Genomic DNA, 14,170 nt, shown 5'->3' with positions numbered 1-14,170 from the left:
GGGCATGGAGCCTGCTTAAGATTCTCTCTTTCCCTCTCCCTCTGGCTCCCCACCCCCCTCATTAAAAAAAAAAAAAAAAGGCGAGAGTGACCTCAGTCCTGCTAAGATTGAGAAGGAGAATGTCCTCCCTCACTACTTTTATTTAACATTGTACTGGAGGTTCTAGGCAATGCAATTAGAACAGAAAAATTAGAAATATTAAAAAGGAAGAAGGAAAATCACCTTTATTCACAATCAACATGATTGTATACATTGAAAATTCAAAGAAATCCCCTCCCCCCACCATGCTACTAGGGCTAATAATGAGTTTAGCAAGTTCACAAGATACTGTCAGGAGAGGATTCTTCCTGGGTCTCTCATGTTTCTGCCTGTCTTACAAGGAGGGGCACTGACTGCCTTTGTTCTAGGCTGTCTTCAAGGAGATACACACTCACGTACATACACACATATATACACACATGTGTAGAGTGAACAGCATTGGATGATAGCAATAGTGTGTCTCTCCAGAGCAAAGGGTAGGTTTATTACTCAATATAATAAAGATAATGTCTCCTTTGGGGGCCAGAGTTCAGGCAAGCTTACTGCTCACCATAAAAGAATCTTGTTCCTTAAGCTTGGGTTTGCTCTTCTGCAGGACACCCCACGGCAGGTGCAGTCATCAGAGGGTCCTCCTCACTTTTCCCTGCAGTAATCAGGGCTTGGGGAATCAAAAGCTGATACTCTGATTCCTCCTACTGTTGTGAGTAATAATTCTCTGACCCAGAATTCTCATGCCTTCTGCCAGCATCCATGAAAGCTGTCTGTACGTAGGGTAAAATCTCAGAGCCTTCAAAGCTCTTGATAGATACAAGATACAAAAATCAATTGTTTCACGCTAGCAAAAAAAATTCGAAAATGAAGTTAACAATACCTTTAGCAGAACATGAAAAGCATAGTATAGGATAAACTTAACAAGATGTGTGTAGGACGAAATTGTGTTCTCTGAAAGCCACAAAGACCTTGCTGAGTGAAATTAAAGACCTAAATAAATGGAAGGAGATTCCATGCTTATGGATAGGGAGATATTAAGTTTTCTCCACTCAACCATTCAAATCTTGACGGGAATGGAATACAAAAGAGTCTATCCCTTCCATGGAAGGCACCATCCCTTTCAACCGAGGGCAGTGTCCTGATGAGACTATCAGGCCCCATTACAGAGATCCCAAGAGCACCTCTGCCTCTCATCTTTCACATCTGCATCTTCTCTCTGGTCCCATGAGCTCCCTCATTCATCCAGCGAATTCCCGCTCTGTGTCCGTTACCCTATTAGTCAACTTCTAACGAACACTGTCTGGTATAAAACAAAACAAAACAAAAAACCTAAAGACTCAGGATTTGCTGGAATACTGCTTTTGTTGATTAAAAAAGAAAAGAAAAAGATTGTCATTGAAGAACAAGAACCACCAAATCTGGACCCAAGAGAGAGGATGGTCACAAAGCCAAGTGACTGACCAAAGCCATCAGTTGGTGCTAAAAGCTCTTTCGTCATCTATAATATGTGGTCATCTGTGCCAGGCCCACGTCACAGCCTCAGTCCTCCGACTGAAGTGCAGATATGCAAGAGCTTTACAGAGAAACTCCCAGGTGTTGTGATTTGAATGGCTGCAAACACTAGAGATGAAAATGGAAGACCTCAGGTTTATCACTAGAGATTCATTTTAAAAGCCTTTTGAGGGGCGCCTGGGAGGCTCAGTTGGTTAAGCATCTGCCTTCAGCTCAGGTCATGATCTTGGGTCTTGGGATTGAGCCCCATGTCATGCTCCCTGCTTGGTGGGGAGTCTGCTTCTCCCTCTTCCCCTGCCCCTCCCCGAGCTTGTGCGCTCTCGCGCTCTCTCTCAAAATACTTAAAAAAAATTTTTTTTTAATAAAAGCCTTTTGAAAAAGCGCAAAGAACTCCTATTTGGAAGAAGGAACATCTGGCATTACACCCTTATCCTGCACTGCAGCCACACATGAGCAAGGTGGGTGTGATCTTGTGGGATACGATGTCCCATAGGATCCTGACATCTAGAATGTGCTTTGTCAATTAGGGATCACTTTTTTCCTTCCTTTTTCACCTTCCCTGGACAGTATTCTTCACATACAATTTGCCTTAGAATTTAAAAGAAACCCGCACCCCCCAAAAAAAATCTCCCAGAGGTGATACAAAGAATGTAAAAAAGAAAATAAGCCTAGAATTTAAGTTATATGAAATTTATATGAAATATATGAAATTTATTAGATGCGGACTACAAAAATAAAACCATAAAATCGGGACCCAGCAAGCCCCCACCCCAACCCCCATAAAAACATTTCATGTACACATACATGGCTAGCAAAGACTAAAAAGATGCAAAGCTACCAAAGCGACAGATGCTCAGCTGGAGAAGGTTGATGACTGGGTCAGAGGAGCCCATTCCCAGAGGGGCCCACTGTTGGTTCAGTCACAACACCAGGCCCAAACCCCAGGCTTCTGGCCCAGAGGCTGACGTCAGGGAGTCCCTGAGCATGTGACTGGCTGCAGCCACTGGGTGGGAGGCAGACCACTCACTCTCTCTGTGCACTCTCCAGTTGCTTCACTCTCAGATCCCTCTTCTGCTCCTCCAGCACCTGGTAGAACTAATATATGGCTAGAGGGTCCAAACACGGACAGAGAAATGAAGATTTAGTGGGTTTGTGGGTGGGCCCTAGACATCCCCAGAGCCTGGCAGACCACCACAGAGCCCCTCTCTCAGGGATGCTGACATTCAGTCCTCCCTTCTTTGGGATGGATTTCCAAGTCTACCTGCTCTCATGAAGCTTCACTATCCCAGCATCTGCCTGCTGGACACCTTCAGCTCTCATATCAAATCCTGTAACCTGGCTCATGGCCTTGGCCTCATCAGGTTTTCTATCTGCCTCTATTTGCTCAGTCCATTCTCCAAAAGGTATTTCTGTGACATAAATGTTCTTGTTAACAGGTCTATTCCCAGAGGGAGAACAGTATCTGGCACGTGGCAAGATGCAATAGAAAATTGGCAAAATGAAGGTCAGATTCTCTAAAACCTTCAGAGGAGACTCTGAACTCCGCAGTGTAATGTACAGGGACCCCCATGGCCCTACCGGCCTCTCTCCCCTGCTGTACCGCTAGCCCCAAAGGGCAGTGTACCACTTCTTCTTAGTGCACAGTCCCAATGCCCTGCTCCAGGCAGCCACAGAACAGATACCCAAAGAGTGCGGTGTTCTTCACGGGCCTATCTATGGGTTCCTATTTGCAAAGGAGCTCGAGGACGTGAAGGTAGAAACAGATGTCATAGCAGGGCTGGCGCTACAGGCTGCTGAAGGCCAAAAACAAGAGAAGATCCAGGAACTGGGCGATAGAGGAGTTGACAGGGCATCTTTGAAGGAGGCCAGGATCGGGAGGTCGGGACCACTCACCTTGTTTTAGTCGGAGGGGCCTATCCGCAAAGACCATGCGGAACCAGCCAGCCTCCTTACACATGTAGGTCTTGCCTCGGGACAAGATCAGCTTGTTATCCAGGAAGCGGCGACAGAGCAGCAGCTCTTCTTCAAAGGTGCACGGATCCAGGTACTAGGGAAGGCCGAAGGACAGGGCTGAGCCAAAGACACATCAGGCAGGGCTGCCCAAGAATACCACACCTCATTCCCAGAGCTCACCACTTTCAAGTTGATCCAGACGTAGAGGCCAGAGCCACGGTTGAGAAAAGGATCCCCAATGCCTTCAACTTCTTAGTGATATATCTGTGAGCTCTCTGCAGCCGGGAGTGGTAAGTGGGCAGGTACACTCCGTCAGTTCACTCTGGACGGGTCGGGGGAAGATAGCCGTCACGGGTCTGGTGGCAGAGATCTGCAGGCTTATCAAAGGCTCCCTCCCTGGGCTTTGTACCAGCTCTTTCTATCCAAGCCGGGCTCTGTGTTATATCTGCGCTGACGGTAGCCATACCCAGCACACCTTCTCAATAGTCCAGTAGGAATGTTCTGATACAAAGAGTCGGGGTGCCCCCGAAGTGGGACAGATGCTGCTGTTGCCAACTAGGCAGATACTCAGAGCCTCACATAGTGGACTTCGAGAAACCTAGATATGCTTGGGGAGGCCCTTAGCCCAGGTGTTCTTAGCACTGGCAGCACATTAGAACCACTTGGGGAGCTTTTTAAAAGTCCCGATGCCCAGGTTATACCTCCAGATCATCTAAACCAGAATCTTTGGGGATAGAGCCCATGTATCAGCATTAAGCTCCCCAGATAATTCCCATGTGTCCAAGGTGGAGAACTCGTGTCCAAAGGGCTAAGAACCTGGTTTCTGCCACATATCAGAGGGCCTGGCATCATGCACGGAGCCATCTGGTTGGATTTCTCCTATCGACCCCTTTCCCCCTGCCAAAGCTGAAAGCAAATTGTTTCTAAACCAGATTATCAAATTACATTAATTTGTATCATTATATCCCAGCTTTCAATTTAAATCCTCCAGCCTGGCATCTGCCCTGTTATAGGGAATTAAAGAAGGGGGGGGCCTTATCTAAGTTTGGGTGATAGCCTTAAATAGAGGGGGTTGGGGGAGGTCTCCTCTAAAGCCAGGATTCACTTGTGACCCATGGAGGAAACTGAATGCAGGTGCCATAGATCTAGCCACACCCACTTGCCCAAATGGCAGCTCTCCTTCGGCCACCTTGGAAGATGAAGTCAAGTCCTATTCAAGGAGTCATGGCATTTTTGGGTCATCTTTGCCTACAGCAAGCCGGGCATTGGGGAGGGAAAACTGACCTTTGCATAGAGACTGGTTTCTGTCTTTCAAGCCTTAGAGAACAATTTGCCTTTCCAGGCACAGCACGAGTTCCCGAACATGAAAGCCCATCTGTGTTTCAGGCCAGCAGCTTCGTCTTGTCTCTGCCTACTGCGCGAGCTGAGCTACAGCCTGCCTGCCTTCAAACTTCCTGTCCTGCCTCCATTAAACCCAAGACCGCGAACAGGGTCTCAGTGGATTAGAGGTATGTCAGGGGCCCAAGCAGACCCAGGGACTCCCCCATGGCCATGAGGCCTAGCCACGATCCCAGCCCGGGATGGGACTCGCTGCCTACCTCAGTCCCGAAGCAGCCGGCACAGTTTGTACTGGGTGATGCCAGAGACACTGTGGAGATAGCCAAAAGAGCTCATGGCAGAGGCCACCTCCTTGTTGTGTGTGTAAAGAACACCAAAGCGGAAGCCAGAGATGCCGTAATCCTAGAGGAAAGGAAGTAGAGGGAGGAATACCCAATTTGCCCGCCTCCTGGCCCCCTTTCCTTTCCTACCCAAATACAGGAAGCTGGGGCTTACCTTACTGGTGCCCCAGATCACATGGGTCCTGTTGGGGTCAGGCAAACTGGAGAGGAGACAGTACAATCAAGGGTATAAAGACATATTGAAAGGATGAAAACTTGGGGTCAATGAGGGCAAGAGAGGAAAACAGACTTGAGGTCATTCCTAGACATAAGAGCCTATGGGGCCCAAAGTTCAAGAAACAGTTGCCCCAGTTAACAGCCAGGGAGTCAGCAAAAGGTATCCTTGGGGAACTAGATGGGACAGCTCCCGAGTGCCCACCGAATGAAGCCCAGGCCCCTCAGCCTGGCTCAGAGCCTTCCTGCAGCTGGTCCAAAGCCACCTTCTTGGCAATCAGCTCTTCACACATGTGGGCCACCCACCGTTTCTAAAATATGCTCACCTATTTCTAACTGCCCCACTTCAGATAAAGCTGTTCCTTCTGCCCGGCATGGCCTTGCCTTGCTTTGGCTGCTGGGATCGTATCTTAGGGCCACATGCTACCCTTAAGAAAGTTCTGCCCTATTTCTCTTCTTTCCCTATGCACTACTTATAAAGAAGTTCCTACCCTGACCTTCTGTGGGGCTCTATGTAGACGTGGGACAGTGCACTTTCTACCTTGCCTTCAAGTTATCTCATGTACAAAACAGCATTGCAAAAAGACACGTGGGAGGAAAGAGGATGCTTTGCTCATTTTCACACTCCCAGTGGCACTTGGCCCCAGTTCCTAGCACGTAGCCAATTAAGTTTATGGCCCATGGATACACCCTGCAAAAGCAGGAACCTCATGGCTTGCATTCCAAACTCCAATTGAGGCCAACAAACTCACCTTTCCATGCTCAGAATGCTGTGGAATGTGATGGATTCATCAAACACAGACAGCATGTAAATCTCATCTATAATCACATGTAGGTTGTACCTGCAAGTTGGGCAAAAGAGGGAGAATATTATCTAGGTTCTCTCTCATCTCAACTCCCTTTCTTTCTTGGGCTTCTCTGGATACAGTTCAGATACTCTTACTGCTCTGGCAGCCCATCCAACCCTTCCAAGGGGCATGGTAAGGCAGAAGGGGCATACACCTTAGACCTGGCTCGGGGTAGGAAGGAATAGGACCCAAAGACACTCAACAGAACATCTAACCCTTCAGCCGTCAAGCAGAGACCAATGCAATGGGGAGGGCTGCGTGTCCCAAAGAGTTTTATATCTGGTACAGGCAGGAGCTCCCACCCAGGGTCCAGATTGAATAGTGGCATTAAGTGGGCTAAGTGTTAATGCAGGTTGTTTTTTCTCCCAACAGCCCTCTGAAGCAGTGCTGTCCTCATGCTCTGCCATGAATTGGTCTGGATTAGAGTTATCAAATTTGGATAAGTGTGATTCTTCTAGAAAATGGGGAGGTTAGCACCCCCTATTGAATAGGGCTATTTCAAGACTCCAGAGATAACTGATGTTAACATGTCCGTGGGAGTGGGACATAAGGGTTCTCTGGCAACACATCTTCACCCCACAAAGTCTGAGAATTTGGCTGCCTCGGTACCTCAGGCCAAGGAGTTGGGAAACGGATGCTGGGAGAAAGTGGTTACATGACAAGAAGAGGAAAAGCAAAAAAGCCAGATCACAATTGTTATGTAGGTGTCTGTACCTGGGCCAAAAAAAAAAAAAAAAGGCAAAATGGCAAAAAACGTTCAGTTGAAGCATGTGGGTGCATTTTTTTTACTTCAATTTCAGTGAGTTGTACATAGTTTTGCAAAGTATACTATGCAGTAAAAATACTGGGGTAAATGACATCTGGTTCTGACTTCTAGGAACCTTGTTCAGGGACTTCGTGTAGTCTCAAGGGGTGAAACACCTACGTCTTGGCAAATTCCAAGTATTCTTTCAGTGAATCTCAGGAGTAGACATCCCCCAGAGGATTCTGAGGGTTGATTAGCACGAGACCTCTGACCATTTTCCCCTAAAAAAAAAAAAAAAACCAAAAAACCCCAAATTAAACAAAACACCCCCAAAACATCACTGAGGTGAACATAATAGGTCCCTCACGTCTACCTCAAGTTCAGCCAAAGGTCAAGTCAGGATACCCAGTTTTGGACACATCCCCCCTACCCCCGAGGCCTTTAGTTGGGGTCTCAGCAACTTAGGTAGGATCTGGAACACTCAGCTCTCTTAGCACCCACAGAGGGGGAGCAAGGAGGAGCTCTGGGGGCTGCCCCCAGAGACAGGGGCTCAGGGCTCCTAGGGGGACACGCCCCTGGGACACAGCCCCTTTCAAAGGAGCCCACAACACCTTGGTGAGAACACTGTCCCGGATCTCCGGACCCAGCCCCTCTCAGGGGCAGCAGCACCCACCCCGAAGACATGGGTCCCTCCTTACTGTAAGCGTCGCCTCAAGCAGAGCTTGCTCTAGCTTGTCCACAGTGAGCTCCAACGGGCGGGGGTTCGCGTCCCTGCTCTGGAGGCAAACACGCTGCCTGAGCACCGCCTACTAAGCTTCTAAGCCCTGGTCCCTCGCTCCTCTACACATCGCCCAACACCTCACACCCAGGCCTGCAGTCCCACACGCCCCTCCTTGCCCTAATTTCCCCATCCTCCCCCCACCGTCACTTATATGGGAGGAGAGCGAGGTCCCCTACCCCTTCCAAATGCCCTTAGGACGGTCCATTGTCTGGGGGGGAAGGGGCCCCATTCTGACCTCACTGTCCAGGTGGATGAGAATCAGCTCAACTTTCGAATACAGGTGGGAACTAAAGACGAAGCCGCCATAGAAGGGGGTGGGGGTCAGCAAGGCCTCTGGAAGCACAGGGAGACAACACTGTCAGTCGGGGGGGGGGCATCTCAGTCGGAACCTGCCAGCCGTGCCCCCCCACAGACAAGTAGCAACACTACAGACAGAGAAGGTTAGTTTGGCAATCCCTCCTACTTGGGGCTTAATTTTTGGCCTCAGGCTCTATAAAAGTTACATTCTTATAAATGTTATGTGGGGAAACACTAGAGAAGGGGAAGAATATTGCTAGGAATGGCTCCGAATTGAGGTTACAAACCCAAACGGGCTTGCTAGCGGGTAGAGCGCTAGTCATCCAGCAGGTCTCACCAGCTCCTGTCCAAACATTAGAAGCTGAGGTCTGTGCCAAGAGAGGGCACTCATCTCTCTGCATGGCCCAGGCTACCTGCACCTGGTGAGCTCCTGGGTTCTTTCCTTCCCCTTCCTTTGGCCTCACGGATGAGTCAACCAAGCAACTACTCCTCTGAGTGAAACTGGCCATCTGGGTAACTTCCTTCTATGCAGCGAGAGCTCATTAAGACCGGAGACTCTTGTTTGGGTGTTGTTAGGAGGGAGACTGAGAACAGATCCCTTGGCCTTATTTGATCTAGAACTAATTTGCCTTTGGGGGGTGGGCAGAGGGGGATACAGGAGTTAGGAAATCTAACTGCTCTAAGCTAATTTACCAGGGCTCTCTGTACTGATGTTGAGTCCAGAAGCCCAGCTAATAATATAATGAGTTGGCTCCAATTGTCACTCTTTCTGAGGCATACCTCCTTGAGGACTGTCCCATGTTTTCCTTCCATATTAAATGGGGACCCAAATCTGTCACTCCTATGGAAATAGTACGAAGATGTTCTAATCAGGGTAGAAGTTCCAGCACTTTAGGGGAAAGGCCTCTGAGTCAAGATATTCTTCTTCCCTAAGGACCAGTGCCCACGAGCTGCTCTTTTCCTGAGGGAAAGCAGAGCCCACTGACTTACCACCTGGATCACACAGAACCATGGCCAGTGTGGAGAATACAGAGGAGCAGCCATTTAGAACAACTACCTGAAGATGCACAGAAGGCAGAAGTCAAAAACCAATCCCCATGTAAGAAGGTCTAGCCCCTTTGTCTCCCTCCCCCTAGGAGGGACAGGCACCAGGAACCTCCTCTTCTGTGACCCATTGGCCTTGGCTCTGCCCTGGCCCTAGGGTCTCTGCTGGTTCTAGAAAATGCAGCGAGTCCCCCAAGAATACAGTCCTCTACCAGGGTGGCAGTGAGGCTTGGAAATGGACTCACATTTTCTGGATCGAGCTGAGCAGGTACCTTGCAGTAGTAGGTCAGGAACCAGGCCACCTCTTCCTGCAGGCTGTGGGTAGACCCAGAGAGACTGTGTGGTGCCCAGGCCCAGGGACCTTTCCTTATTCAAGATCTAGCCTACGGTTGTTTCCAAAGAGCAAGGCATCCAACCTCATGTCACAGGGCTACTGGCTGACGCCATCAACTCTCCAGGTGATGCAGACAATAGGTGTGAGAGTTTGGACGAGAACTCAGGTCTTCTGAATACAGGGAGGTGCTATTTCTACTACACCAGGCTCCCTCCTGAGGTGGTTTCACTCTAGACATTTTCTGGAAGTTGTTACCCAGAGAAATAGGGAAGTAGCCAACCAAGAATCTGGTGCTGGGGGTCCTTCCCTCCCTGAGAATAGGTGTCTGGGGTCCACGAGACTTTAGATCTAGAAATTACTTACAATGGTTGCCCTGACCAATCAGGATACTGCAGCAGGACATCCTCAATGAAGTTCATATCACTCTGACTCAACTGTTGACAAACAGAGCATGAGGACAGCCAGACCAGGGAAGACCAACCTGCCTCATCCTACTGCTAGGATGCGTATGGGTGTTTGCCCTACAACCCAGGGTCTTATGGAAGAGGAATAGGGAAACATGCCACATGCCCCTTCATGAATGGAGCCCCCAATCTCCTTGTCATAGGTTACACAAAGAGAATTCACTGAGGAGTGTTGGATGACCTCCACAACCCTACACTTGGGCCAGAGTCTCCCTTGGCAGCCTACCCACCATATACCCATCCAGAGCACACCCCTAAATACAGCAAGCCAGGAGGTCAGAGGTGTTATTCAAGAAGCTGTTTCCCCACTCCCTTCCCTAAACTCCTAAGTCCCGTTCCTGTATCTACCACATGCTAAGAAACAGTCTAGGGGGACTGGACCTGATGGTGGGTCCCAGCATGGCCCAAGACTTGGCTTACCCTTTCAGTCTTCAGATCAAGGCAGAGCTTATTCTCACTGATGCCAAGGTTAACGAAGCCCTGGAGATGGAAGGAATCGATCAGTCCACTTGCCCTGCCCTCTAGGGACCTCCTTAAACATTCCAGTAAGGACTCATCTTAGATTATTTCAAATGGAAATCTCACTACCCCACGAGGCAGTTCACTCCATGTCTAACAGCTTCAAGCGTTAGAAAAGTTGCCATAGATTCAAAAATCGTACAGCTTGCAATTTCCCCCTTTAGAGCTACCCAGTACTTCTATCCCTGAGAGCAGGCACTGAGTTCTTACTATGTGCCAGGCCCTAGACTCAGTGCCTCATGCAGTGGCCTTACTTCTCATAACTCCTGAGAAAAAGGTTCTATTATGATCCTCACTTTAAGAGAGGGAGGCTCCGAAATGTGGACTGCCCCACTAGCCACATGACCTCAGGGACGGGCAGAACGCCATCTGCCTGGCCCCAGGGCCTGCCTCATGCCCATCTCTGCTACTTCCATATCAATATGAGGCCCCTTCGAGTTACTGGAGGAGATATAGTTCTTCAGAGTCCAGTGGAGATGCAGGACTCAGTTGGTCCCCAGAAAAAGCTGATGACCATTGACCACATATCACTTAGCTAGAAACAGAAAAGAAGGTAGGATTCGGGCTGTCCTCCACCTTCTGGCTAGAGAGCTGTTGTGAACGGCTCCTGCTGGGAGCCTCTCACTGGCTCCCTATCCTAACCTCACCATCCTAACACCTCACAACTCTTGTCACGTCACTCATGTTCCCCAATCTAGCCTCAGGAGCCTCATTTTCCCATCACTCCAAGCCCTTCCCACTTTAAAGCTTTCACACCTGCAGTTCCTCCTACCTGGAAGACCCCCCTCCCACCCCCTACCGCCCCTACCACATGGTTGGCTGATTCAGCCTTTAAGACACCTCAGACCACCCAATCAGGCCTCCCTTTACTTCTCTCAGGTTGTTATTATCAATGTTCCTTTCCCCAGTGCCAGACAATATTCAGCAACTAGACTCAGTTCCATGAGGGTGGGTTTGCTTAGCACTGTGACCACTGTGACCTAGTGGGCAAGAGCAGGGACTGAGGGAAAGCATGCGGAAGAGGAGGGGCGGGAAGGACCCAGACACAGCTCTTAACTTTCTTGGCATTGTCACCTTGCTCCTGTGCCCATTCCCTTATCTCTAAGATGACAATAGTGTCTACTTCATGGAACTAGGAAGAGTGAGAGAGAGCCCAGTACTTGGCACAGGACTCAGTAAATCCTAGTGATCGGGGCCCTCGAGGAGGTGTCTCTCCCCACCCCCCATCCTCACCAAGGGGTTCTTGTCCTCATGGTATTTGTCTCCTTGGTACATCTTGTAGTCCTGGAAGCTGGCCCGGCATGATGCAGAGATTTAGATCCCACGGTTAGACAGGTGCTGGCTGACAAATGTCGCTTCGGGATCCTTCAGTTGGTGAACTGGCTGGTCAGGCTGCCCGGCTGATTGGGCCCCCTGCCCACCTCCGACATCCCCCCTCACATCCAGGGGAGGGTAAGACGGTTGGAGCCCCAGGCCACCCGGGGCCCCAGACTGTAGGAGATTGACCAACTGGGACATTAAGTTGCCCAGGAGGGCTTCCTGCTCCCCGGTGGCCTGATGATGCCTTTGGTCCCCCAGCACCAGATCCTGCTGCTGGTGCCTGGTGGCCAACTGCATGATATGCTTCTCGATGGTCTGCTGCAAGTGCATCATCTCCATGGGCTGGGTGCAGGTGCCCTGGCTTCCAAGGCCCTGACCCCTCATCTGACCACAGGGCAGATGGAGGGTGTCTGATTGGTGACTCATGCTCTGGGCCTTTGTCTCGGCCTCAGCAGGCTGGCTGGAACCTGCAGAGAGAGAGGGAGACCATGCGCTGCAGCAAAGGAGACTCTCCTCGACCCTCAGGCTCAGGCCTGATCTCCGGCTCCTCACTGCCTCCTCCTACTTCCACGCATGGGGTACAGGCCCATGTTGGTTCAGGAAGAATTACCGACTCATTCAACAGCAATGCTTAAGTGGCCCCAAGCCCAGACACTGGAGCACTGTACTTCAATGACATTAAAATGTGTCCTGAGAAAAAGCGTTAGGACCCACTTTGAGAAAAAGGGGAAACTGAACAGGTAGGCTCTGGGGGCTCCACCCTGTGCCTCAATTAGAGCAATTCCTGCTTTACAGGGTTCTAAGAAAAAGGGATTTTGAAGACAGAGAGAGAGAGAGAGCTGGAGAGAGAGAGAGAGAGAGATGGAGAGACCCAACACCTGGACACCCAGAAAATAAAAAGCCTCAGTAAATTATTCTGCTAGAACAGAGGTTAGTAAACTACTGCCCAAGGGCCAAATCCAGCTACCTCTTTTTGTAAATAGCTTTATGGGAACGCGGTCACATTTGTTGGTTTATGTATCACCTCTGGCTGCTTCTACGTCACAATGGCAGAGTGGAACAGCTGGGACACAGACCATATGGCTCACAATGTCTGAAATATTCATCATCTGGCCTTGTATGGAAAAAGTCTGCCATCCCTTATCCTAGAACATCAGCCCTTCTTTTTCTCTCTTTTTCCTAAGTTGGCCGTACCAGATATTCAAAGCTCAGTCCTTCCACTCCTCCCTTGTGTCCCTTCCTTATAAATGCCTTCAACCTGCTCACTGGGACGGCCACCTTAGACATTCATCACTAGTAACCATGGGCGTGATACATGGTTCTTGAACTTCAGACTTCACCAGCACCACCTGGAGGACTTAGGACAGGGATGGCGAGGCCTCATTGCCAGACTTTCATTCAGTAGGTGGGGGCTGGGAATTTTTGGTTCTAATGAGTTCCTGAGACTCTGCTTTGAGAACTTCTAACATTCAAACCACCCTTTCCTCTGAAGAGAAGTCAAAATGATGGGTAGGACCTAAGAAACACCTTTTTAAAGCCTCAAAGAACCCAAATACTGGACACTCTGCCCAACCTCTTCTGACCATGTTCAGTCAGCTTGTGATATTCCCAGAGCAACTAGTACTTCCCCTGAATGACACTTAATACAGTTCCTTGTTCAGGGTCTCCCCAGGGCAGCCTTCATCACGATATCGTTAGCACAGTGCCCAGCACCTAGCTAACTAGTAGGAGAGGCACAACCACGGGGATATTGCCGAGTCCATGAAGACAGGAGCCCTAACTGAGGACTTGGCTATAGAAGATGGAGCAATGACCAGATGCAGCCACAGGACAAAGTCGTACCAAGTCTTGACTTAGGGTGCCAACCTCTCATCAACACTGATACAAAGAATTTCACTCACCAGAATTAGGAACATGCATACTGTTTAGAAAGAAATGGAACAAACATAAGCCCTCATGCCTAGGCTAACCCTTTGTTCCACAAGCAAAAGCTTTGTTGTGGCCCAAACTCCCTCCTTTAAAAGTAGGAAGGTCATTTTAATGGGGCTCTCCACCCTGCAGGTAGGTAGGTCATGCTGTCCTTCCGGATACAGACATCCCCCCAATTTAGGATGGTTCAACTTATGATTTTTTTTTTTTAACTTTACAATGGTGCAAAAATGATATGCATTCAGTAGACACTGTACTTGGAATTTTGCTTTTGTTTTTTTAAAGATTTTATTTATTTATTTGACAGAGAGAGACACAGCGAGAGAGGGAACACAAGCAGGGAGAGTGGGAGAGGGAGAAGCAGGCTTCCCGCGGAGCAAGGAACCCGACGTTCGGGCTTTTAGGACAGGGATCGAGCAGTGGCTCAATCCCAGGACCCTGGGATCATGATCTGAGCCAAAGGCAGACGCTTAACAACTGAGCCCCCCAGGCGCCCCTGTAC

General features: G+C 49.4%; 1 protein-coding gene across 1 annotated transcript; it reads right to left on the bottom strand.

The window, feature by feature from the left end:
* Positions 1 to 2,310: 2,310 nt before the first annotated feature.
* ACCSL (1-aminocyclopropane-1-carboxylate synthase homolog (inactive) like) lies at positions 2,311 to 13,900 on the bottom strand. Its single transcript, XM_035012603.1, is given in 15 exon segments — positions 2,311 to 2,648; positions 3,436 to 3,589; positions 3,676 to 3,728; positions 3,731 to 3,817; positions 5,094 to 5,235; positions 5,329 to 5,374; positions 6,140 to 6,229; positions 7,161 to 7,261; positions 7,679 to 7,756; positions 7,997 to 8,094; positions 9,049 to 9,115; positions 9,348 to 9,417; positions 9,800 to 9,870; positions 10,321 to 10,380; positions 11,653 to 13,900. Coding segments are annotated over 15 exon segments (1,713 nt in total). The 5' UTR covers positions 12,166 to 13,900; the 3' UTR covers positions 2,311 to 2,565.
* Positions 13,901 to 14,170: the final 270 nt, after the last annotated feature.

The sequence above is a fragment of the Mirounga leonina genome, unplaced genomic scaffold (genome assembly GCF_011800145.1).
Source record: "Mirounga leonina isolate KUSES-001 unplaced genomic scaffold, KU_Mleo_1.0 Mir_166, whole genome shotgun sequence".
Lineage (NCBI taxonomy): Eukaryota > Metazoa > Chordata > Mammalia > Carnivora > Phocidae > Mirounga > Mirounga leonina.
The sequence above is the reverse complement of the archived record's forward strand: the minus strand, read 5'-3'. Positions and strand labels throughout refer to the sequence as shown.